The following is a 25,368-nucleotide window of genomic DNA, read 5'->3' on the forward strand; positions in this document are numbered from 1 at the left end:
TTACACTGAACAAAGGAATGTGAAGCACTTGGAGGATTTCACAGCAGAGGTCAAGTGCTGAGAGTGTCAGTCGGATCTCAGAAGCCAGATATCCCGAGAGGGCCAAATGCCTGTGGGTATTATGACCAGCTAAACAGAGAAAAGTGACCAGGCTCCACCAATAGGTGTCAGCCTTCTATCCTTCCTGCATTAGAGCTCTCAGAAATGAAGAAAGTATGTTTGTGTGTGGGTCCTTGAGTTCGGGTGGCTGGCTCCAGGCAGCATCTGGAGCTGGAAGTCTCTGCAGTTGGCTGCGACTCAAAATGGACAGACAGTTTTGCTGGACTTGGTACATGAACTCAGTGTAGTGCTTAGGACTGTCTTTGCTTTCTCTGCTGACTCTTAGAGTGTTACTGACAACTACGCAAACGTGACACAACAACAGTTTCTCTCACCTGATAATCATATGAGTTCATGGGAGGAGGAGGGTAGGAACCAGGGGATGATGGGAAACCGGTTGACTCTTCCGCAGGTGGTGGAGGGGGAGGGTAGTCAGCTGGGACGGAGACATGAAACAAAAACATATATTAAACACTTCCCCTTTTTTTTCCTACAGTCAAACGGTCAAAAGTCTGGAAGAACAGACACTACACGAGTGAATTAACACACAAAAATGAACAAATATAGCTCTATTTTCATAATTTTATTTACATCTTAATAACTAGTGCAGAGTGTGAAAAAACAACGAGTAATGACATGGAGAAAATGCAAAACAAAGAATAAAAAAGCCCCAAATGAAACAGGGGTAAAAAGCAGAGGATAAAGTAAATCATATAAACTCCTTCAGTTATGTTAAACTTAAATATCTAAAGTGGTTGAAACTCCAGTCAGACTAGTAATATGAAAGAACAGCTTTATTGTGAGACAAATGTGTTTTAGCTTGGGGACTTCATCAAGTTCATTTACTTGTTCTTTCTACAACATGTGTTGCTGGAGTTGTGACTGCTGGAGTTCTTCAGACTGTTTTCCTTCTCTATGCACTGTGAAAGTAGGCAAAGTCGTGTCATAAATCCTTGCACTGCTTTCAAACATCAGTATCTAGAGAGCGAATGGTTCACATGATGCTTTGCATGGTCAAGGTAAAAAGTAGATTACACAGTGAAGTTAGTGTGCATGAATATATGAATGGATTTGACTGAGCTACTGCACGCTAATGAGTGGGAATGAGCACACACGGGCCTGTTCAAGTCCATCCATTTAAAAAAAAAGATGCATATGAAACTGAAATTCTGCCCAAAAGCACACATTAAAGTTACATTTTAAAGTGTACATAATTCTTATAGATGATTTTACACCTGTATAATTAACATAGGCAATTTTTAAAAGGTCACCAGTGTTTACATTGTGCACTTTGTTCCAAAGATAAAATGTCCATCACATTGTCATTCTGCTGTAAACTTTGCTATTTTTGTTTGCAGATGCTACAGGAGACCAAGAAAACATTGTAATGGGTCAAATTTAAAAGTTTGTTTGCAATTCTAGACATGATGTTAGCTACAATAGCCATGCTAATGCTTCAATTTAAGACTTCAAACATAGGTTTAAAGCTGCTGTCATCTTTATTTTTATATCAACAATGGATCAAATGACTATGTGTAATGTGAAAGTGGTTGCTCACAATTATGAAGCCACAGATAGTATTCCCCCAACTCTGCAGTTCCTCTCAGCTCTGCGGAGCTTTATTGTGTCTTCGGGCTCTTTGCTTTGGTTATACGGCCCACAACTGTAATGTTTTACTCTCACCGCTTTCATTGGCATCATTTTTACACTAAGCTGTACACTACCTGACAAACAATGTTAGTGACTAGCTGGTGAACATAGTGGTGCATTTAGCAGCTTAAGAGCCAGATATTTCCCTCAGTAGTTGGTGGAGATCAAACACAGAGCTAAAAGGAGAGTGATTATTACACCTACATTTTTCAGATGACCAGAAACACGACTTCAAATAAATGTTAATGCTTTATCTGCTGGATGCATAAATAACCTACTGTTTTCTAACAAGTTCGCCCTATCAATTATGAGGTGATACATGTCAAAGCTCACAGCCTGTTGTTGCGGCCCCATGTGGCCAAACATGTTACTGCAGGTTTAAAATAACACAATACACTGTTAATCTTATATCATTTTTACCTCTAATATACAGGGCTGCTCGAAAATATGGATATATTTAGTGAAATTTGTTTTTTATTGTTGCAACAAATAACTTCAGTTCAATTCAGTGCCATAGAGCTGCATTGCTCATTATAATAGTGACTTGCAATTCTCTCAAACGCAAACTCGGTGCACTATATTTCGCAACTCATTCGCATCTAACTGATTGTTATGACATGGGACAGCATTTAAGGAACCTTGACATTAAATATTAAATGATGAAAACATAGTAAATCTAGATATCCATATTCCTCCAATAGATGTTTGAAAGATATAATGTGGCTGACAATGTAAAGACTGACTAATTTATAGCCAGTATGACTTTCCTTAACATCAACAGCTGTGCAAGATGCTGGGAAATTAGGATTATTAGGAACTGATTCATAAAGAAAAAATGATCACAGACTAATTTATCATAATTTGTCTCCACAAATTTGTTTGAAGTGTAAAATCAAATCAGACATTGGAAAGAGGTACTACAGTTCACACAAATGAGAGAGAGAGATGGAGTGAAAGAGACAAAGAAATGGAGCCTCGTCATCCCACGTCAACGGATTGACACACATAATTGTAGCAATTTGGTTAACTAAGAAGTACTAATCTGGAGTAAGCATGCAGTTTTTTTTTCTTCCTGAGATTGGAAATGTAAGTGTTGTGTTACAAACGGGTTAGACAAGGTGTTTGTTCTGCCAGAGGAGGAGAAACAAGCCAAATTTGTAGTTCTAAAGTCCACACTAATCCAAGGATTGCATCCAACCACATGTTTCAGAAAGGATAAGGAGTTACGTGCCAAATTAAATTCTGATTTGGCTTCTCTCGGCACAGGACTTAAGACTGAATCATTTGACCATGTACTTCTAAGTACCAAACCAGACATGAGCTTTGCAAATTAAAGGCTTTTATGAGACGTAATGGGAATTTGTTCCAATGCTGAGACTTTGATGAGTCCTGTTCAGAAATTCCATTTGCTTTCCATGGCTTTTATCTGTTTTCATTAGAATCTAATTGATGTCATCAATGTAGTTTATCCAAGGCAGCTGACCAAATTAATTAAGCGTGGTTTTCAGTTGCCTCGACAAAACAGCCTGGAAAAAAAAAAAAAAAAAAAAAAACAACAACAGAGAGCTAATCTAGCATGGTTAAAATTGGACACATGTCTGTGTCTTGAGCATTACAACATTTCAGAAATTGTGAGCATTGCATTAAACATTCCCTCTGGGTGCTTGAGGCCTCCATGTGAATTGTTTATATAATAACCTTGTGACCTCCGCTAAAACTCCAGAGTGTAACAGCTCCTCTAAACCTCTGGGAGAAAAAATAAAATATGCTGTTCGACAACAAGGCTCTGCCCCGGTCCTCCCTCCCCTCTTGCCCTAGTACAGATCCTTTTTGCCAGAATACAAGTCACTTGTAACTTGTGGCTTACAGAGAATTAAACCATTAAGTTTCATGTACATTCCTCTCGAACATCAAAGATGTTTTGGATTTATCATTTCAGGAAACACAAGAGCTGTAAATGTTTCAGAGATGCATGTTTTATTGAAAGGGTCTTAGAGTTCTGTATGTGGAACAGTGGAAAGCAAGACTTGTAGCTGGAATAAGGGTCATTAAGCATCTTTGCTGAAAGGATCTTTCTGGTTATTTTCACCCTCAACCTTATTTTCCTAGTATCTGTCATCATGCCAATCATTTAGGATTGAAATGTGTTAATGTGCGGTATAAAACATCATTACTGGATCCAGTTTGTATTCTCTGTACTCCTTCCATGCAATACCACTCATAAACGAAAGCACTCAACCTTGAAGTAGCTTGTGGTTGAATCAGGGTCAGCATCATGAAGTCTTTTAATAGAGGTCTTTTAACTTGAGTTGCGTGTAATGTTATAGTTTGTTTTCATAATTCAACATTCCTCCATAAGAGGAATGATCTGACTGAAAATACATAACTAGCATATACAAATTTTAACAGCTGTGGCTAAACAATTATCACACAGCCAAAAGCAGTTAAAGTTGCAACTTAAAGGCACCCTGTGGAGGTTTCTTGAAAAACAAACAAAAGTTATGTTTGCATTCAGAGTGTCTCAGCAAAATGCATTATGCATATCTACAAGGTATAGCAAACATGTGGAATGCATTTCCTTCCTCATAGAACATTTGCAAAGCTGATTTTTTGAATATTTAAAATTCTGAGGGAACCGTACCTTTAATTGTCAATCATTCACACACTTCATTCATTATTTTGCTATGCCATTCTCACATCATATTGGACAAGCCTAAAAGGTTTGTTTTGTCATGTGAGATGCAACAGCAAGTTACACTGATTGCATTACTGTAAAAATAACCTAATTACAGTACACTGCTAGTTTGGTGTCAAGTGACCTTATATGACCACAAAAGCTTTTTGAGGAACCTTTTTAGGAACTTGGAATAACTTCACCTACATTTCTATGACCACAGGAACCTAGTTCCAGTTTTGGTTCCTGGGCTTAGGACCCACCCCACAATGTCCAGAAAATATCAGGGGTTTGCAGTACTGGACATCACTGCCTAGTCAAAACAAGCCTCAAGACTGATCAAACATTCTGCACAACATTCATTCAGACTGTAAGCATGCACTGGTTGTAGCGAGTATCTCTTCTAGGACTAGGGAGGGGAATTAGGTTTAATATTACAGTTACTGAATGTAGTCGAATTACAGACTGGTCTAAAAAAAGAGTGAGATAAAGAGTGTGAGAGCGAAGAGGAGAGAGAAATTAAACTTCACGTTATTTTCTAATTGTTTCAATAAAGACAAAGAAGAAATTAGAGAAAAAAACCCTCAGTACATCATCTCTTCTTTGGAGATGTGTCTTTCCTGTTGGGTTTTCAACCTCCTTTTCCAAAACATGGAGGTTATTTCAAATCTTGCAAAATGGGTAAAAACAAACCAGAAAACTGACATAAAAATCTAAATGAAAACCTTTTTTTAAAAACACAATTTTCAGTGCAAATGTCAGGTAGGTGTGTTGAAGATGAGCTGCTGCTGTCAGCAGGAACGCTGCTGTTCCAATTGCAGAATGATCATATTGTGTCATCCCATCCTCAGCTCCCAGGTCGAGTCCAAACTAGCAAGTATGCCAGTCTGAACTTGGTGTACTTGGTGTTTAATACACAGTCCAGCCATATACTATGTTTTGACCTAGTCTTGCTGTTTCACCAGAATAATTTTCTGAGCTGTCTTTACCATAAGAAGACCTTGTTTCAAGTCCACTGCAGTGAAACAACTCTTGGATGCACTGGCACATTAAACTTAAAAACTTAAAAATCAGTTTCTTTTTAGAATTTTTTTGGTGAGGATCTGCAGAAAGGATAGGCTTTATAATTCTGCCATTTCTTTTAGGTTTTCTTGTCTTTTATGTGTAATTATTTTGTTTCCTCCCCCACCCCTACTTCAAACCTACTACTTGGACGTACTACAAGGAAACCTCACTGGCTTCCCACCTACAAGCACAGCCTACTGTGTTTACTGAAAAATACAACCTAGCCACAGGTTCCACTGTTGGAAATCAGACCCTGGGTCTCTGCGGTGGTCACCCATGCACCCAAAATTTCTGCTATTTTCTAATTCATCAAAAAAAATCAACACAGGTTTGAGCATAAGCACTTTTCATTCTGAGGGTTCTGGGGGAGTGCTTATGCTGTCATGCTTTAAAGCAGTGTGAACTAGGCGGAGTGAGAGCGGCTTCTGTGCTGTGAATGAAGCTGGCTCCATTTGTGACAATAGGGAGTTGAAAGCTCCAAGTGAGCACTAATGAGAGAAGCAGCAGGAATACCTACTTAATACGACAACTTCCCCTCTCTTTATTGAGCAATTACTTTTAAGTAGCTGCTTTGTGAACAAGGAATCCTAATCAGTGATTAAAGTTATTTAGGAGGCCATAAGAGGTATAATTGGTTATCCGGTACTGGAGCATTGTTAAGGGGATGATAAAAGGGTGGCAATGGATCCAGCTGTGACACTGAGACTAAAATTAAACTTTGTTTTTCAAGTAAGTGATACATTTATAAACACTTCAAGTACTGTATATGACTAATGATTGCTACCTATGATGGTTTCATACTGCCTCATATATGTGTAAATGCTTGGAGACTACAGATTTTCTTGCGAAGTGATTCAGCTACCGAAAAAGAGAATTGTTTAAGTAGGAGAAAAGAAAACCTTTCCAGGTTGCAGATAAGTCTTTTTTAAGTTGTTTTATTCTGTGGTAAGGATTAGTATATTCTGTGGGGGAGGAAGACTGTACACTGAAGGTTGAGCATATGTTTACAGATTTACATATGTACAATATTATCAGAGTTACACGTGTGTAAGCACCGGCCATCTGGCCTTTCAGGACTTAGGACAAAGCCTGGCACAGAGTATAACTGCCTTTCGCATAATACGTCCAACATTTCGGTGAAGGATAGAGTTTGCTGAATAGAGAGCAGAAGGGATGAAACTAAAGAAACCTCAAACACAGGGAGAGTTTTGTCATTGTACTATAAAAAAAGCACACCATGTTTGTCTGTGTGTTTGGATGCACAGAACATAAATTATCTCCCACGATCTGAACTTCATCTACTGCTGAAAGCTTGACTTGCTGGTGTCTGTTAGCTTTCACACATGCTGCCATGAGTCAAAATAAAGGCAGGAGAGAGCGACAGTGTGGGTCCACATGTGTCATGTGACACTGAAGAGGAGAATCGAAGTGTTGGAATGCTTATTGAAAAATCTTCTAAATACCTGACCCCTTAAAATCAAAAGATAGCTCCTCCTTTTGTATTTGCACAAACCTCTGAAGTTATATGCATTTAAAAATAATAACAAAAGAAAATCAGAAAAATAAAATGGTTTCAATTTATTCATATTCAGAAGCAAAAACTTATAATCCTTTCCGAACAAAACGGACAACGTGTTTTAAGTCCTGGGTGTCAGTCCACATGTTTTATCTCTACATTCCCCTTCCCAACGTTCTGTGGCAGAGGTGGAGAGCACATTGTTTTGACATAATTACGGACCCGCTTTATTCCATCTTCCATTGGAGAAAAGCAGCTGAGCCTGCTCTTAATTAGCATGATATGTATAGAAGAGTGATTTATGACTTCATTTGGTTGAGAGATGCAAGGGAGGGATTTGAGGTCTTTGGAGATATACTTGTTTTAAGTGTAAAGGAGCAGACCAAAATTGGCTTCTGCTACTCTAAAGAGAATTCCCATGGGATGAGAAATGGAGATTGGGAACAATAGGCGGATTATGTTATTGTACAAAAGCAAAGAAACAAATACCCTGAAAAGGTGAATGGTTGCAAAACCAGAGCCAGCCCTTTTTTTTTTTTTTTTTTATCTAAACGTTTGAAAAGATAAACTGGCTGAACAATTAGTGCCTCAGAACGATGCAACATTAGCAAGGTTTGCTGATGAGTGAAAGCGTGATTCATCAAAGGTGGCGAGGGGAGCTTCGCTGTCATTTCTTATAAACAAATGGCGGAGAGAGTAAATGAAGCCAGTCATATGTCACACCAGACAGTCACTGCTGTGTAAATTCAGCCAGTTTCATAACATCAAATTTTTCCAATCCGCCACGCTGAGAATATACTGTATAGAGCCTGTTATTCCATACCATAAGTGTCAAACGGGTCATACATTCACATAACATATATTTATGACATATAAATGGTTTAACTGTCATACATGAGTATTCCCATGCAAACAAGTACAGTTACAGATGATGACATTTAAATGTCATCATCAGAAATTTTGTAATTAATTAGGTGTCTTAATCTCTTTAATGGAGCGTGTTAACTGTAGCAACTGAGATGTTACCAAACAGGTTAAAGGATTGTATATAGATATAAGAACTGTTAATGTAATGATAAGATTTAGTATAAATGACATCATATATACAACATTTTAGAACTAGACTGATACTGCTTTTATGTCACAGATATTCTGTTATCTGTAACAAAAATTGCCAGTATAGAAATATTATAAAAACCTAGAATCAGTGATGCAAGTTTATTTTTCAACTGTTCAATTTTCTACTCAGTACATATGTTGGTCACAATCCTTTTAAAAACAGATTCTCTTCACTTTTTGTATAAGGAAATACAGACTATGATGATACTGCAGCTATTGTGTCTATTTTTACATTTTTCAAGGACATAAAACATACATATATATTTTTTCGATATATTAGTGGAAACAGTGTCTAAGCTTCAAGCTGGATGGTGGTTTCCCACGGCTACAATTGACTGACATGTGAGAGCTGGCATTGCTAGAAGAGGTGCAGTCAACTTCCACCCTGCGCTACTGACGCATGTTATAACCCTGTATATCCTACAGACATTCCGTCAGTCATGTGACCCTCGCCTTGCTGGCCAACTGTCTGTGTTGAATTAAATTATCTTTATTGCCCACCCCCACACAGATACCGCGCCAATCAAACTAACATACCGACATTATCAGTCGGAAGCAAAAGTTCAATGGAGAGCACTTAAGTAGGGGGCGCTGTCACTGTAGAAAAATAAATAAAACGTTAATTTCTCCTTTTTGGTCATGACAATTTTGACCAAATACATTCACATGTCAAGACAGACACTGAGTTCAGTTTGTGAAATCTTACTCTGCATTAAAACCTCCTTTGCTTCTGTAGACACCACTTTAAAAGAACAGACAGGATGTGAAGAAAAATATTTTCACAATATCGTGACTCTTTAGGACACTGCCTAGATTTAGAGAAGTGAAATGTCTCAATTTCTGGCTACATAACATACCGGATAAAAATGGCTGATGAAATGTCATACAATGTAGACCAAAAATAATTTATACACTGCAAAAAAAGATTGAAAAACAATAAAGTTTTAAAAAATCAAAGTGTTGTATCACTCGAACAGACTTTGAACAAACTGCTAACAGAATACAAGTAGTTGAGGTATGTGCACTACTTTGATAAAAGCGGCCTTTGTATCGCTCAGAGCATGAGCCTGTGGTTTCTATGGGGACGCTAACACACTCATTGGTGGATTTCCTGTAAATTCTCCTGGTGACACCCATGAGGGACTCTGACATAACAACCGGTAGTCAGTTTGCCTCTGGCCAGTCAAGCATGGAGGAATAAAAACAGCTTATGCACATGTTCGACACTTTTGAACTGCTGTGAGCAAACAATTAGTGGGTTTCTGGTAACTTAGAACAAGAAGTTTGATCAAAAAGAGCACTTCTCGGATGTTTTTAACTTTCACTATGATTATCCCACGACAAAAACTTTGCAACTTTCATAACCAGAAGCCAGACTTCATGAGATTAAAAAGAGCATGCTGTTGTAACAAAACTAATTTAGTGTTCAACGGTGTGGTTTTGAGGTTTTTGAAAGAAACCTTGTTTGTATTAAGTTATAGATTATAATCTCTTAATATTATCATGTTTTGAATGAAGTTGCTGATGATGACTCATTCCAAACGGAAAAAAATCCCCATTTAAAGGCTTGATAAAGATCACTGTAAACAGACATCTGAAACAGCCGTGTGAATAGTGTATAGCAAATATGCAAATACGGAAGTAAATCAAATAATGATGCAATGAAGGAGCTTGAGTGATTTTTCAAAGTATTGATTAGAACGCTGCATGCATGTATTGAATAAACACCGATATAAAATCAAAAGACATCAGTGGTTTGGAATCCACAGTTTGCCATCAGAAAACAACCTATGAGAGACAACAGAAACTGAATCTCCGTTGTGTTTTGGGAAGATGACCTCTGTCCTCGACATCACGTTCAACTTTGTGTTCTCATGCGTAGTTTACACCGAAACTGAGAAGTCCCAGAGAGCACAGAGCAGTCGCTAAATAGTCATCTGCATGTGTTGATCTTTGCGGACAGCTGCACAGAAATCCAGTAACACATGGACAAAACATTTTAACCAGGATGCATTTCTAAAAAAAAAAAAAAAAGGGGATGTCAAGGAAGAAGCTATTAACGCACAGCGGGGATGTGAGGTCACTTTCTTATATAATATAGTGTCGCCCAGTGTGTGCGACGATGCATTGGTGCACCTGTTATGTCCCACATCTGCCAATAACATCAAGGTTTTTTTTTTTTTTTTTTTTACAGCTTGTCAGTATACAGTAAATGACAAACTGTTGTCAATGCTGTTGCAACAAAAGTGAACCTAATATTCTTCACAAAGCTAGTTTTTATTGCAGCGCTGTTGCACTGGATTGCATTACCTTGTACAGTTATTCATGCTATTTTGTCCACCTCTCCTGCAACAGAGCTGCTCCTGATTCTAATCACATAACCATCATACAACCCATGTCACTGTCCTTTTCCCAATAACTTACAAATATCTATAACTGAACTGGAGCGCAGGCTGCTCTATATGGTGCTATTCATCTTTATAAAGCAATCATGACTGAGGCTCCTACAGCACATGTAGCACATGAGATCAACTTAAACCCTAAAATCTCATCTGTTGTAAATCATTTTGAGTGAAGGGTTACTGTCTGAGACCTATATGTCTCTAACTTCCTCCTGCTGTGGCATTAATCAGGACAAGTTCTCGTTGAAAGATCTGAAGGCAGACCTCGCTAACTGTGCACCGCCCCGTCTGCACCGGTTCCTTTGTCCACACAATAAACACGGCCTCAGACTGCTCATTCCACTCCTCATACTGGCCCCTGGTAGACAAAGGGACAGCGAGGGCGCTGTGCCAAATTGACTTGTCCCTAATTTTTATGCTAATCCTCAATTTTATATCAGACAGTCCCCACATTTGATATAAAAGATATTAAATAAATAAATAAATAAAAGGGACCCAGATAATCTGCTCATAAAGACGTCTTATCCTTTGGCAAGTGGAGATGTCTGCAGATGGCTTTACATGTTCAAAATGCTGACAACAAGCAATCATCATTATCAGATGTTAATGTTTTAATGAAAAAAAATGCTGTAGCAGCTCATGAGTCATAAAATGCTAAAAATTTATACCTCGAGTTTTCACTACAAGATGCTCGAACCGTTATGAAACTAGATGTATAGATAAACCGGTAAGCAATAACTTTTCCCATTTCAACCAACAGCATCTGAATCTTTATAATGAAGACAAATGACTAAACATTACCCAGTTTATGTAATGACTGTCACAGTCAATGCGAGCAGTGGAAGAGATATAATAGAAAAAGTGTGAGTAACAGTTTTTCTCAAGTGACTGAGGTCATATTAACAATGTAACTTTGACATCAATGTTAACATTACAAAGCACAACTTTACAACAATTATATCATCTATAAATGTATCCCCGCCTCTTTTTTATTGTTTCATTAATCCTCTTAATACCCGGACAATGATTTATTGTGGAAAATAAGACAGTGGCAGTGGATCTGGATTAAATGTTGTGTTATAAAATGACATTTTGGAATTACAAAGCTTTAATGATGACACAAATCATCGACTAAAAAGCTAGATTTTCAATTTACAAAAGAAAAAGGTGCACATGGTCAGGAGTGAGAATCAAGACTAGGGCAGTTCATTCTTTTCTTTATGTCTGAGTCTTTGTGTCACTCAGACATGGTTTAATATTACTGTATCACAATAATTTCACTAACTCTCCAACTCTGCATTTTTATTGAAGGCCAGCCTGAACTATTTAACTCAAAAATCCTGATCACAACCAAACTTCAAGGCAACCAAGGTGGGAGCCTTTCAGACACATCTCACTCGGGACAACTATAAAATAAATAAAAAGAGTGGTGACCTTTGTCTCATTAGTGTGCAGAGAGCTCAAAAAGCAGTAGTCTAAGAACAATTTCACAAAACTAACATCTGGAGTACCAGACAGGTCCACAACACAAACCACAAACCCCCACAGACAACAGTGTTTTCAACCTTGCAGTGCGCTCTCTGCTTGCTGAATTTCATAACCGTTTCCCCTGTTTTGGAAATCTAGGACTCTCAGGGGGCTTTGAGGGTAGAGGTTTAGATAATGTTCACATTACAACACATATACCAGATGGAGAGGTGGCTTGATATATGGCTGTATAATATCTTTTATTTGTCCTTTTCTATCTTGCTCACTATGGACTTCACACGTATTTACTGTGCTCTCAATAACAATGACTATATTCTTATGAAAAAAAAATAATAATAATGAAGATTCAGGAACATTGTACTCGTAGTGTTCTTTATACATAATTGTGTATATTTGTATATATTTGTATGGTATGTTAAAGTCACGTTGAGCATCAGTAAGTACTAAACATTAATGCCTTTGAAATGCTTATAGTAATGAGTAGGTGTCTCAACATTTCACTGTCATTTCTTGCCACTGACTCCAAAGTCACTTCCTGTGCTCTTCTTTCAACTGACATTATTTTTTACATTACTCTCAACTGTAGAGGTTTCTTTTCATTTGCATAAATCTTCCTATTATTGTGCTTCTTTGTGTCACAAAGACTTATGTATATTTTTAAAGCCTGAAATATGAGCACACAAACCTGAAAATAAAACACACATTTTACATCTTTACTCACTTTAACACCCTTATATATGTATTTCTCCTGATGTCTCAACACATAAGTAATGTTCAATTTAGAAAAGGTCTTTCAAAAGGGAACTGTCACTTCAACTTATATCTTATATACATAAGTCAAAGGCTATTGCAAATGCATTTGCGACACTGTGCAGTCATATTTGTTGCATGTAAAACAGACACAGAGTTATGCTCTGTAGAGCATAGCCACTGGGTTTGCTCATCTTATTTCTGGATTATTTCAATAATCTCAACCTGAAATGTAAATGTTAATAATTACAGACGCTGCCTTGTTGCAGTAGAACAAAGAACAGTTAAATAACAGTTCAAATTCAAATTCTAATATTTCAAAACTCTATTAGCAAATGTGTTCATTACGCAATAACTTATAGCTCTACCACCTTTGAGAAAAAAAAAAAAAAAACATCAGTTCCCACAGGGTCTAAAAAAAGCAGACAACACAAGGCTTCCTGAACTCACACATGACTGCAGACCGCAGTACTTACACTGTATGTTTATTAGAAATTACGCATGAAACAAGGTCTTTGTCACAATTAACATCTGCTGATTTAATAACTTGAATTACTGTAGCTCTAGTATCCAGCAAATAACGAATGAACAAACACTTGTGTTACTTAAACAAATCCCTTATTTTTATAAAAAGAAAGAAAGAAAAAAGAACTGAATCTATTCGGTAGCTGTTTTTCAATGGAACACGAATAGAAATTCAAATTTTGGGTTTTTGTCTGACGGTAAAAAGACACTAAAGAGTAACAGGAACTACAATCGATTCGATCCTTCTGCTACTCAGGTGCATTTGTTCTTGAGGAAAGCTGCTGAGAATTTATTGAGAAAAAAAACATTTAAGCAGAAGTGGGGCAAGAATGCGGACTAATACTAGAAGTGGAGAGTGCAACATCAAAATATGATTGATGTCAATAAAGTCTAATATCCATTGTGCAGGAGACTGTGCACAGTTTGAGTCTAATAGTTACGATGATCGTTTTGAGACATGAACTACTTCCTGGCCAGCCGAGAAAAAGAAATACTCATTTCATCCAACATTCATACATTTATCTGCCAGACACTCGTAGAAGGCCGGTGGAACTGTATTCAGATTGTGTCTTCAGTGAGTCATAAAGGTCTAATTTGAGTTTTCTCGATATTAATGATTTAGCGTTGTTTGTCTCCTGGGCTGTTACCTGAAGTGTCAGGGTGGGTGGGGTCTCCCGCCTGCTTATAAGGGTTGAACTTGGGCTTGGGTGCGACCACAGGGGCAAATTTCTTGGGCGCCTGTTGCTGGGAGATGGAGATGCTCGCGCTGCCCAAAGACGGAGTAGTCTCCATCCTGGCGGTCACTTGTCCCGTCTGCTCGTTACTGTTCGCTGGGTTCCACATGGTTCTGATGAGAAAAGACAAAAAATGAGGGGCTGGGAATTTTAAAATTGCCTTTGTTGCATTGTTTCTAACCGTTTCTAAGGATTTGTGCATAATAACCGGAAGTCTCCACATGCAGCACAAGTCACAGTAATTATGCGCGAATAAGATCCAAGTCTATTTGTTTTATTTCAACTATTGAGTCAGACTCTTAAAAGCAAGATAATACACACTGTGATCTGACATGTATTAATGTGTCCAATTTAATGAAGTAACAATATATCAAAGTGGAAAGGAAATCGCTTTGAACTCTGAACCTTTTCTTATTCACATCCTCTCTTGCAATGCCTACACTAGAACAACAAATCAAAAATGTGATGTGTGAACAAAGCCAGAAGTATCTTAAAACCAAAAAGACTTTACAACAAAAAAGTATTGAAAGATGTTGTAACGCTGGTGTAACCGTCAATGATTTTCAGTGCTGATGCAGTTGTCAGATCAGTGTTCAGCAATGATAGAACATTGATCTGAAAGTCATGTAGAGAAATAAAGATGTAGTGCTTGATTTTTACATGATATTAATAGTTTTTTCTGTTTTGGTGATGGACACCAAGTGCATGAGATTGACAATTAAAATCCTTACATCAAGACGTAGCTCTAACTGATAGCTAATCAGTATTATGACTGTGTATGATATTTTATTTGTGGACTTCCTTTATACAGTTACAGTGAAGCGAACGCTACAACGGGGGTAAAAGAACTTGCCGTAGCTGAGGACACAAACATCAAGTATTTCACCATCGCATTCTGAAATCACTTGAAATATTTGAACTATTTATACGCCACGCTTTTTCCCATCCTTCTTTTTGTTTGTGTTTGTTGTGCTGTGTTCTGATGTTTTGCTGTTTATTATCCTCAGTCTGACTGATACAGGGTTTACATTCTTTCTCTGGAGCACAGCAGAAAAGCCCACGCACAATCATCTTTTAATATCTGCTCAAATCCCTGCTCCTCCTGCCGTCTGAATGGTTCTTACTTTTGATATTTTTCCTGCTCTTAATGCTGCGATTCAGACGTGCGCTGGTGTCTCACACCCACCTGTCCTTTCAATGCAAATGCTTTCATTTCTCCATGCTCAAATGGCTAACAAAATAAAGAGATGAATTGAAAGGAGGGGGGGGGGGAAAGAAGAAATGATCTTAGCATGTATGAGTAAGACTCAATACACGACATGTTTGAATGGGAAATTTCTGTTTCAGTGTGCGGTTACGTTCTTTGATGATGACAATAATTCACAGTGTCACTTTATGCTTACTAGGCCTTAGTGCACATTAAATCCACTGAAATCAGTTTGTCTCCTATTTCAAACTGACTTTCTTCAAAACAAGTGATCTATATGCCGTTTCAGGGACACAAACCTGAACCCAACACCATGTCACTCTAGTGATTCATAGATTACTTGTGTAAGTAAATAAATCTAATTGCTTTGCCTCCAATTTAACTATAAAATTTCAACTACAAAACAATCGTTCCAAATTAACTTTAAATTAAAATTAAATGAGTGACTTTCTACTTAAGTTAAATTGTCAGCACCGATTCTAAAAATATATATATATTTATAGGCTAAATGATTTTTTAAAACACCTGGGCTTTGTAGTTTTTAGCAAATGTTACTCAAACAGAAGTGTGGATTTGTTGTGGACTATTGTAATTTGTGGATTTGGTGCACTAGTGAGTATTTATGGCAGCAGGACAGTCTACTGCATGTGGGACTGAGTGTTCAGTTCATGGTAATGACAGAACATGTCAGTCTGATGTGTTTTTAATGGGAATCTATGGCAGGAGGAATAAGATGCATCAGACATAGGCTACTCAGACAATACATGTTTATACAATCAATTCCTCGTTGGTTTTGAACTTTTTATTAGACTTGTTGAATAAGAAAACTATTGAAACTATACAAAAGAGACTGAAGGTGAAAAGACAGAAGAAAAATCACACAGCAGTTCAGGAAATAATCCGTATCTGAACCTGACAGTTTCTCTGTTTCTCTCCCTGAGCTCGTAGTTATATACTGTTGCAAACTAACAGGATATTTCAACAGATCCTGACAATTTGTCATATCATAATTAGGGCTGAACGATTCTCAAAAAAATATCTAATTGTGATTATTTTGACTGTTATTGCAATTGCAATATGTTTTGCGATATTAGAGGGCATGATAATTTTTACATTATTATTTTCATTTTCATTGAAAAACATATTAAAATGATTATGGTGTGATTTTTGCAGGGATCTGAACCAAACAAAGATGTTTTCTTAAGTCTTTAGAATATGATTGTAGATCAGGACATCTCTGCAGCACCGCAATATTTCATTTAAAATGGTATTTTGACACACATTTCACCTTTAATAAATATCGTGCCTCCTGCAATTTGAAAATGGCAGTGGGTCATATTGCAATTTCAATAAAATTTCAATTAACTGTTCAGCCCTAATCAAACTATGGCATCACCTTTTCACATCATGGGACGCGAGCCTAAACAAAGAATCCAGTGTGGTCTGATTTTAGAGGATCGCAAAGAAGACCGTCCACTTCCAGGAAGTCCAGCAGTGCGTTAGCTTCGCAGTGTGACATTCAACTTCCACAGAGAGACAGAGGAAGCATGTCTCTGCAACACATCTAACTGAGGTCTTGTGCTGCGTATTAATTAATTGGCAATGATCAATATGGCTCAATGACTCATAATGCAGCTAACACTCCAGGCGACTCGGCTGTGCTTTTTATGCCCGAAAGGGCTCGATACAGGCATGTGCCTCACATCTATCACACGTATGTCATTTCAGCATCTTCTTTTCATACTTCGCATCAGGTTTTCTACCTACAGAACATGAAAAAATGCACAAAAATCTCATTGCATAGACCTCAAATACCAGTATTTTGGTGATTTTTTTTTCTCTCTGTTAAAGTTAAAGAAAAAGCAGCTGCACACCCACAAATATATTTATTCAAGTCCTTCTTTAAAAAATGTATTTAGTTTAAATGGCATCATCTTTATCAGGGTTAAAAGTCTGCATGTTCATAGATGAATCTGCGCATGTTGAAAATACACTATTCAAATGCCATTAAAATGAAGGTCACGTTTTTTCAAAGAACATTTTGTCAAATTTTAATAGACAGTTTGACATGGTTAATCCAAAGCGCTTTACCGCTTGCCCCTCATTCACACTTTAACTCACACACCGATGGCAGCCAGCTACCATGGAAGGCACCGGGCTTCAGAGTGGTGCTCAAGGACACTTTAAAATGTAGAGAGAAAAAGCCTGAGAACGACTCGCTCTACCTGCTGAGCCACATCCTCTCACCTGCAAACGACCGGGCTGTGCTGTTATCAGCTGCTCCAACAAAACACTTCAACTTTGGAAAAAAAAACAAAAAGGCCAAAACTCTGCAGCCTTTGCTTTCTATTTATCTCCATTGAATCCTCATATTTGAGTGGCATGCTTGTAATGGACTGACTAGGGACTACTTAAAGGGAAACTTTTGTATTTTAAACCTGGACTCTATTTTCCCATCTTTTTGTGTCTAAGTGACTAATGGGGACAACGATTTTTGAAATTAGTCCAGTATTGATTGAAAGCGCTTCAGCCAGGAGCCACAAAACGGGCTGTAATGTAATCCTTCAGGGCAATTGCACCCAGTCAATGTATGCCCACTGAAAGTGCTTGTTTTTGCCACTGACAGGTTGAGATTGTTATTATAAGTGTCTGACAACATTATGGGAAGAACCATACATAAAAGGTTTTTCTTTACCCTTCGCTTGATCTGGTCTGTTTGTTACTGTGTCTAACCAAGTCTTGCTCAAGGAGAAGTCTTGCTCTGAAATCTCGCGAGAGTTGAGTTGTTGTCGAAATCAGCTGAATATTCAGCTATGACAGAGTTGGAGAGAGGAGCGTCGGGAGGAGTTAGTTGTGTTGTTTAGTTTTATCTAAAAGATTTTCAGAGTCACTCTCGCTCGATACTGGACCTATTTCAAAAAAACTGTTGTCCTCATTAGTCAATTAGACACAAAAAGATGGGAAAATAGGGTCCAGGTTGAAAAATACCAAAGTTTTCCTTTAAGTCTGCTTGCAATATGCTGTGCATGTTTCCTGGCCAAAATCTCACTTTTAAAATTTTGTTTGTTCCAGATTTTTGTTCAATGTTGTTAGAAATCATGGATTGCAAGTCTGTTGATTATTGCCAAGAAGGGTCAAACTGCAGTTCAGTTCTGACACTGAGGGCGTTGCTAGAGAGCAACACAGTTCAGTCTATTAGTCTATAGAGTAGAGTCTAGGTTCAGCACCAGATAAAATCAACATTCACATTACGGTCAAACACTTATAGGAACTCTGCTCGTTTTATTTTCAGGATGGAGAAAGTTTGTCTCCCGTGACTCCTATTAGCAACACAATGCAACTCAATATGATTAATTTTAGTGACAGTATCTAGCAACTATCAATGAAACCCACTCCTGCTTTAAAGAGAGTATTCTTTCAGTATAAACAATCCTGTAACTGATCTCTTTTGATTCTGACTTCCCATTCCTGTTTCACTCAATCTCTGGAATAACCCCATGCTCTATCTCATGTCTTTCATTTCCTCCATTAAACACATAACTACATTTTCTGGTATAAGGTCAAATTCTAACTGCAAATCATTAATAAATGCCAATAACATGAGGCCTTGTTTGGATGTGTACATAATACACTCTACTGTATCTTACTCTTCTTTCCTCTACATTTAAAAACTGCTAAAGGCATTGTGGCTTTCAGTTCCTCAGTGGCTTCCAGAAATCGAACTATATCTGAGTCAGATCAGATTAAAAGACATCTATGGAGCACGTTACAGTACAGTGTAACCCTCCAGCGAAGCAAAGTATACAGCAAGTACATATTATTTATTGACTGTCTGCGCTCTATCCATACTTTCCTATCAAGCGGGGTTAGAGACTGTCCCAGGCCCTGCGTGTCCTTGTACTGTGGGAGGAAATCAAAGCACCCAAAGGAAACCCACACAAACACAATGTATGCAGTATATAAGATATGCATGTGATTGGAACTTTGCTGTAAACCTATTCTGACTCAACAGATGTACAACAGATCTCTGTGATGAGCCTCCCTTTGACTTTACTGGTGATCTCGTGTCATATTCAGATTTAGTGCTTCCCTCAGACCTTTCTCCTGAGCACAGTGTAACACAGTGTGGAGAAAGGTCTGATGATGTGAGACTAAACATGACAAGCTTTTTTGTTGATTTAACTTTGACTTAGTCTTCTGTGAGCTCCCACTACTTAATAAGCTAAATTATGCATTTGCTTACTGCTCTTCTGTATCAGCTTTGATGTGTTCGGTGATAAAAAGTGATAAAAGTCCCTCCCTTCTGCACACGCACCAAAAAACACACCACAAGAAAAGCACACAGTCAAGGGTGTATACGTACAAAGGCGCACACACACACAACACGCTGTTATACAGTAAGCGAGGCATGTGGCATAGGTCGAAAGTACACATGCAGTCACAAAAAAGGCTGTGTCCTTATTGAAGACTCGTGAAAGGAAAGTCAATTCTGATTGCTGGGGCAGTTGCAAGATGACTCACAAAGCTGTGACACCGTGTTTAACAGTTTGCTTAATGGGGGCAAGGCAGTCGGGCTGTCTTCTCACAGCTGTTCTGCTGCACTTTTACAGCTGTCATTGAGGAACTGCTGCAGGTGTTTCTGCTGCATTAATCTTTCATATCCACCAAGGAAGCTATCAAACAAAACCATCCAAAGAGGACCACAGAGAGTACTGAATTCTAACATAAAATGGCAGGGTTCAGAGAGTTTTGGGAAAACACGACATGCTTTCTAGCAAATATTCTTCCTGCTGGGAGACTGAGTTGCATGTTGAAAACACACAACTTGATTTTCATTCGTGTTCAGGATCTTCTGCTTTTATAAAGGCTCCGCTAGCTTCTTTACCTTCTTTTTTGCCTTTCTTAACATAGACAATCACAAACATCTATAGATGACTGACTCCTGTCAGAGCAGCAGACAGAAGTGTATTCTTCCTTCTTCCTAAGTGTTTTGTCAAAAATATTCTCAGTCTCTAAACATCAGTATAAGCTACAAATCAACTAGCTGCCTTATGATAACACTGATAAGAACAGTGAAAGTGAAATAAAAACAGTATATAGTTGCAGACCTGAAAACCAAAACAATGAGCTAAGATACTATGCTAAGAGGAACTGCAGTTGGGTGATAATTCTCTGAGGGTTCGGTACTACAAGCAATACCTTTCACCTACACATAATCATTTATCTATCATTACTGTAAAAATATTGCATTTAGCAGCTTTAAATGTATGGGTACATTGTTATGGAGACTAATATTTCATGGCAGTATTGTACATACGGTGTATGAGCACCAAGAACTGCTATCCATCTGTCTGTCCTTTGTGAGCAGTAGACACTGCTGACTAGTGACTCTGGGGTGGGGAAAGTGAAACAGCAATGTGTGCCCCTCACTCATTACCAATACTGAGGTGCCCTTGAGCAAGACACTTGACCCCAAACTGCTCCAGTGGAACTGCTCAGTGGCCGGCAGGTCAGGCTGGTTGTACTGGGCAGCTTCCACATGTGAATGTGTGTAACTGTGTGTGAGATCAGGGCAGTCCTGTAAAAAGAGCTTACCTCTCAGGGAAACTTCCCGAAATATATAAGTGTCTTTTAAAAAATGTGTCCAAGAAGATCAGTGTCCACTGCTGGCTTTTTAGTTTGCATTTTACACATTTTGTGTAATATGTCCAAAACTGATAGCAATCTTCAAAATTGCTTTACACAAAAGGAGAATACAAATGTAAATGTCTTTTACACACCCTGAATATGGTAGATTAGAGGGTGGCTAGTGTTGTCCATATTACTGTCAGTGTTCATACATATACTAATGTTTATGGGCAAAAGTGAACTAGAATTAAAGCACAATTATGCTGCTTTTCTACTTCCTTGGGCTTTGTCCCATGAGTAGAGTTCAGTTAAAACTACACTGCCCTTGGTTCACTGGGCACCTATCAAAACATTACTTCAAAAAGACACTGCAGAGATGAAGATGGAGATACACTTTGGCTGGCAGATTTTTCATACCAAGTAGAGGGGTGGTAGGCGACTGAGATTAGCACTCACAGTTCGTGACGCAACATGCGGAGGATCAGCCATGCGGATGAAAATGCTTTAAAAATTAAAGGTTCCCATCTACAAGAGGTTGCTGCCGAGTCTTCCCTGCATTGGACTTGCTCTGCTTTAGAGGTCTGGTTGAATGGCTGAACAGGTTAATGCGACATTACACAAACAAGAGCTTGCTCCCTACATTCTGCCGTTGGGAAAGAGCGAAGAGTTCAAGTGGTCATTATGGATCTTGAAATGTTTTGTGCAGAAGGGTAAATATTTGAAAGTGCCGGAAGTGTGACACCATGCATGTGTTGACATATTAATAAAAGCAAAAGGCTGTTTTGGACCTCTTTCAAGTGTTGAAAATTTAATACTGGAAGCGAAACACCAGTGTCAGGGCATCAGAGGACCGGGCAAGTCAAACATCATGTTCTGAAACATAGCCACTGCAAACAGTACAGCTACATGACAAGATTATCTTAACACCAACTCAAGAGCAGAGAATGTGATTTTAATTCAGTGGCCTTTACATTTAAATTCAGCAGTCAATTTATTTTAGACCTAATCGCGTAGGCATCATTTCTATGTCTTCACTGTTAACAAGCACTAAATGAATGAAAAATAAATGAAAAAAGGTTAACCCAAATGTCAGAATACTGATGTGTAAAACAGGTACTGTTGCACTCTCAGTGGTACATGGTTATGGACAAAGTGGCACTTTGCTGCAATTATCTGTACATTCCCTGCAGTTCTTTATCATACAATGACCTAGAAAAAAAGAAAGTAAGTAATTTACTGCTTTATCCCTGTAAGACAGGAATTCCCTGTGCATAAATGTGACAGTAATTTGTTATTTTACTTATCCATATAAAACATGTAATGTATGGATTAAGTAAAGTAAAACACCACTGTTAATTCCCAACACAGTGAGAGGTCTTGGTAAGTCCCCAGAAGGATAAAAGAAGAAGACATTACTTTAAAAAAAAAAAAAAGAGGAAATGATGTCTAAATGTGAATTTTACATACGCTACAGCCTTTCTTTAATCTAAGCTAGGTTACAGTCAAAGCCAGCATCTCTCAATGAAACACGCCCTGTCTGTCAAAAACTGTGCAAAAGAATGGTGATGACAGAAAACAAGACATTTAAAGAAGAATGTGATGTGTTCATCTTTTTCTGAAACTGACAATGTTGTTTCTTCCTTATAAGTTGTGCAGCTGGAAAATAATTTAATTTCTAATTTGTTTTGTGAAAAGACAATTTTCTTTTGGTTAAATGATACTGAGGAATTAAAACTTTTAATTGAAGAGTTTTGTGTACTCTAGAGTTGAAACAATTATTTTCATCATCAATTAATCTGCTATTTTTTTCTCGATTAGTTACTCTGTGAAGTTTTTCACCACTAGTAACACTATGGAGCGATGTTTTTACAAAAAAGGGCAGTGAAGAAGACTGCAAGTTAGAAAACATGGATGTGGGCTTTATCGTAGGATTTAAAATTTTCTAAAAATCATCTTTGTACATTTTTAATGAAGAACAAAATGCACTCAACATGTTTGTCAGGCCTTAAGGAAACACACAATGCATTTTGGTGAGGAACATTGAATTTTATTTACAAGAAAACTCCACAGAGCACCCTTAATTTATCAATCTTTTGGTCTATACAATGTCATAGCATACTGAGAACAGTTATCATTTCTCCAATAGTCAAAAGGGAGTCCTTTAGATGTCTTACAAAACCCAAAGACATTCAGTTTACAAGGATATCAAACAAAGAAAGGCAGCAGATCCTCACATTTGAGAAGTTGGAGCTAGACAATGTTTGGCATTTTTGCTTGAAAAGTGACTGAAACGATTAACTGACTATCAAAGAAGTTGCTGATTAATTTTGTGTCACTTGACTAATCAATAATTGCTTCAGTTCTAGTTTGGTGAAATTTAAATAAAAAGGTAAAGTGGTTCTATTAATGTGTTATTCAGCTGGTAATTGTTTATTTCAGAATGAGGGAAAGTAGTCTGAACGTCACTCTCCACATGAAGGTATTGATTATTAGATAATGAATGAAAGGCCACTTTCTACTAGAGTTATATTTATAGTACATTGTTTTATCTATTCTGAAAAATACTTTACTATACTTAGGGTTTGTTGTAGCCCAATAAGGGAAATTAAAGGAGTTTTGCCCTCTATGTGCTGACCCCTGATCTGGAACAGTACATCAGGGAAAGAAAGGAGCTGTCACAAAGAAGTTAAACCAGCAACTCCACAGTTACAAAAAGCTCTGGACTGTGTGAGGGAAAAAAAGGTCTTCTCAGGTCTTGATACATTACAGTGAAGCAACTTCACCTCTAATACCAACAACAACTCCTTTTTTCTCAACACTTCTGTCTCGAGGTCACCTGCTGTAAGCCAATCATTGCACTAGCACTGGCCTCTTAACACAAACCAGCCATGACAACAGGAGTGAGAAAGCTAGCAGGCAAAAATCACCTCTTTGTTCCGTCAAAGCGACTGTTGCTCAGAGCTCAATGAAGAAGAGGGTCCCAATCACAACTCATTGTGTCTACACTCAGACAGGCTGTGTAGCCCAACAAGAGGCGGCTGATTCCAGCTTGACAGAAACGGACGGGCAGCGAGCCTCTCCCCCACAGAGGCGAGAACAAACTTGTTGGGTGGGTTGCAGCAACGGACGTCAACGGTTACTTGTCTACTTCTACTTTAACGGTGCAACAGTGTGTTCTTTGTTTCATATCTGCTATCAGAACCTATCTAAATGAGGCAATTTGATTAATACATTATCAGGTGTTTCAATTATTTCCGATGAGAGGCAGCATCATAAACTGACACCTGCTGTAAGTTTTAAATTGCAAATTGTTCTTTCAGCGTTCACTGGAACTGTTTTACAATATGTAGTCCCACTTTACAGTCAGCAAAGGTTCACCTGGTTCGCAGAGGGAGGGCTTCGTTTGTGAAAGGCCAGAGAGTTTCAGACCTAAAGTGCCTTTTGAAGGAGCTATCAAATATTCAGTGTAAAGCCTCTCATAATTAGGCTAATTACACAAAGGAATAAAATGAAGGTTAATCAAATGATAAACATGGCAAATACCGATTTGTTTTCCCCATTAGCTATTGTGAAGACTCCAACCGGCTGATAACCATTACAAATGAGATTTTGAACTGTGACTACTACAAAGACTAACAACCCCACCCCCCATCAACACCCTGCACCACCTCCCTGAGCAAAGCAGGAGAAAAAAACACTCCAGAATAACGGGTGAGAAATGAAAAGGTGGCTCCAGTGCTTTCATTTATGTGTTAAAACATCATGTGAAATGTATTTCAGAATCGAAAAACAGCTGTGCAATAACTATATATACTACTGGTACTACATGTACTATATAGCGCTTTTATCTTAAGTGCTTTACATTTTATCTCTCATTTACACATTTACACACACTGATGGCTACCATGCAAAGTACTGGCCTAACCATCGGAAGCAATATGAGGTTAAATGTCTTGCTCAAAGACACCTTGATATGTAATTATTGAATGACTTTTGCTATTTCCAAAAATGCAGAGTTGGAATGCCTATGCCTATAGAAGCCCTATTACATTACCTTGAGAAACTGGAGGCCTTCAGTGGACCGTTTTTAAGTTTCTTTGTGTTAAAGATATGATTTGAAACTATCATAGACCTTCAAGTCCTTAATTTGATTCAGTGTTTCTCTCTTTTTTTGTAAGCAGGTATGAGTGAATCCACAGTATGCTCGTGTGAATTCATGTGTGTGTGCATACATTATTTGTAATTGGGCGTCTGTTACTACCTGTCACTACAGGTATTTTTAAGTTTGTATGATTTGCATATTTGTTTCCACTAAAGGTCAAATGGAACATTTTACATACTTTTATCTCCTCACATGTTGAATATTGCAACAGCTTCTTCACTCATCCTAACCATAATTCTATCGATTGCCTGCAGACTGTAGCTAACAAGCTTTTAAGCACAACAAAGATGCCTGAGACCACATCACACCTGCTTTAGCCTTCTTACACTGGCTCCCAGTATGTTTTAGA

General features: G+C 38.0%; 1 protein-coding gene across 1 annotated transcript in view; it reads right to left on the minus strand.

The window, feature by feature from the left end:
• lpp (LIM domain containing preferred translocation partner in lipoma) overlaps nucleotides 1–25,368 on the minus strand; it is a 142,167-nt gene that overhangs the window by 78,187 nt on the left and 38,612 nt on the right. The window contains exons 3-4 of the mRNA XM_067597789.1: nucleotides 13,936–14,135; nucleotides 435–535 (exon numbers count right to left, since the gene is read on the minus strand). Of these exons, the coding sequence (XP_067453890.1) occupies nucleotides 435–535; nucleotides 13,936–14,131 (297 nt within the window). The 5' untranslated portion in view covers nucleotides 14,132–14,135. The remainder of the gene's footprint in view (nucleotides 1–434; nucleotides 536–13,935; nucleotides 14,136–25,368) is intronic.

The sequence above is a fragment of the Thunnus thynnus genome, chromosome 8, assembly GCF_963924715.1.
Source record: "Thunnus thynnus chromosome 8, fThuThy2.1, whole genome shotgun sequence".
NCBI classification, from domain to species: Eukaryota; Metazoa; Chordata; class Actinopteri; order Scombriformes; family Scombridae; genus Thunnus; species Thunnus thynnus.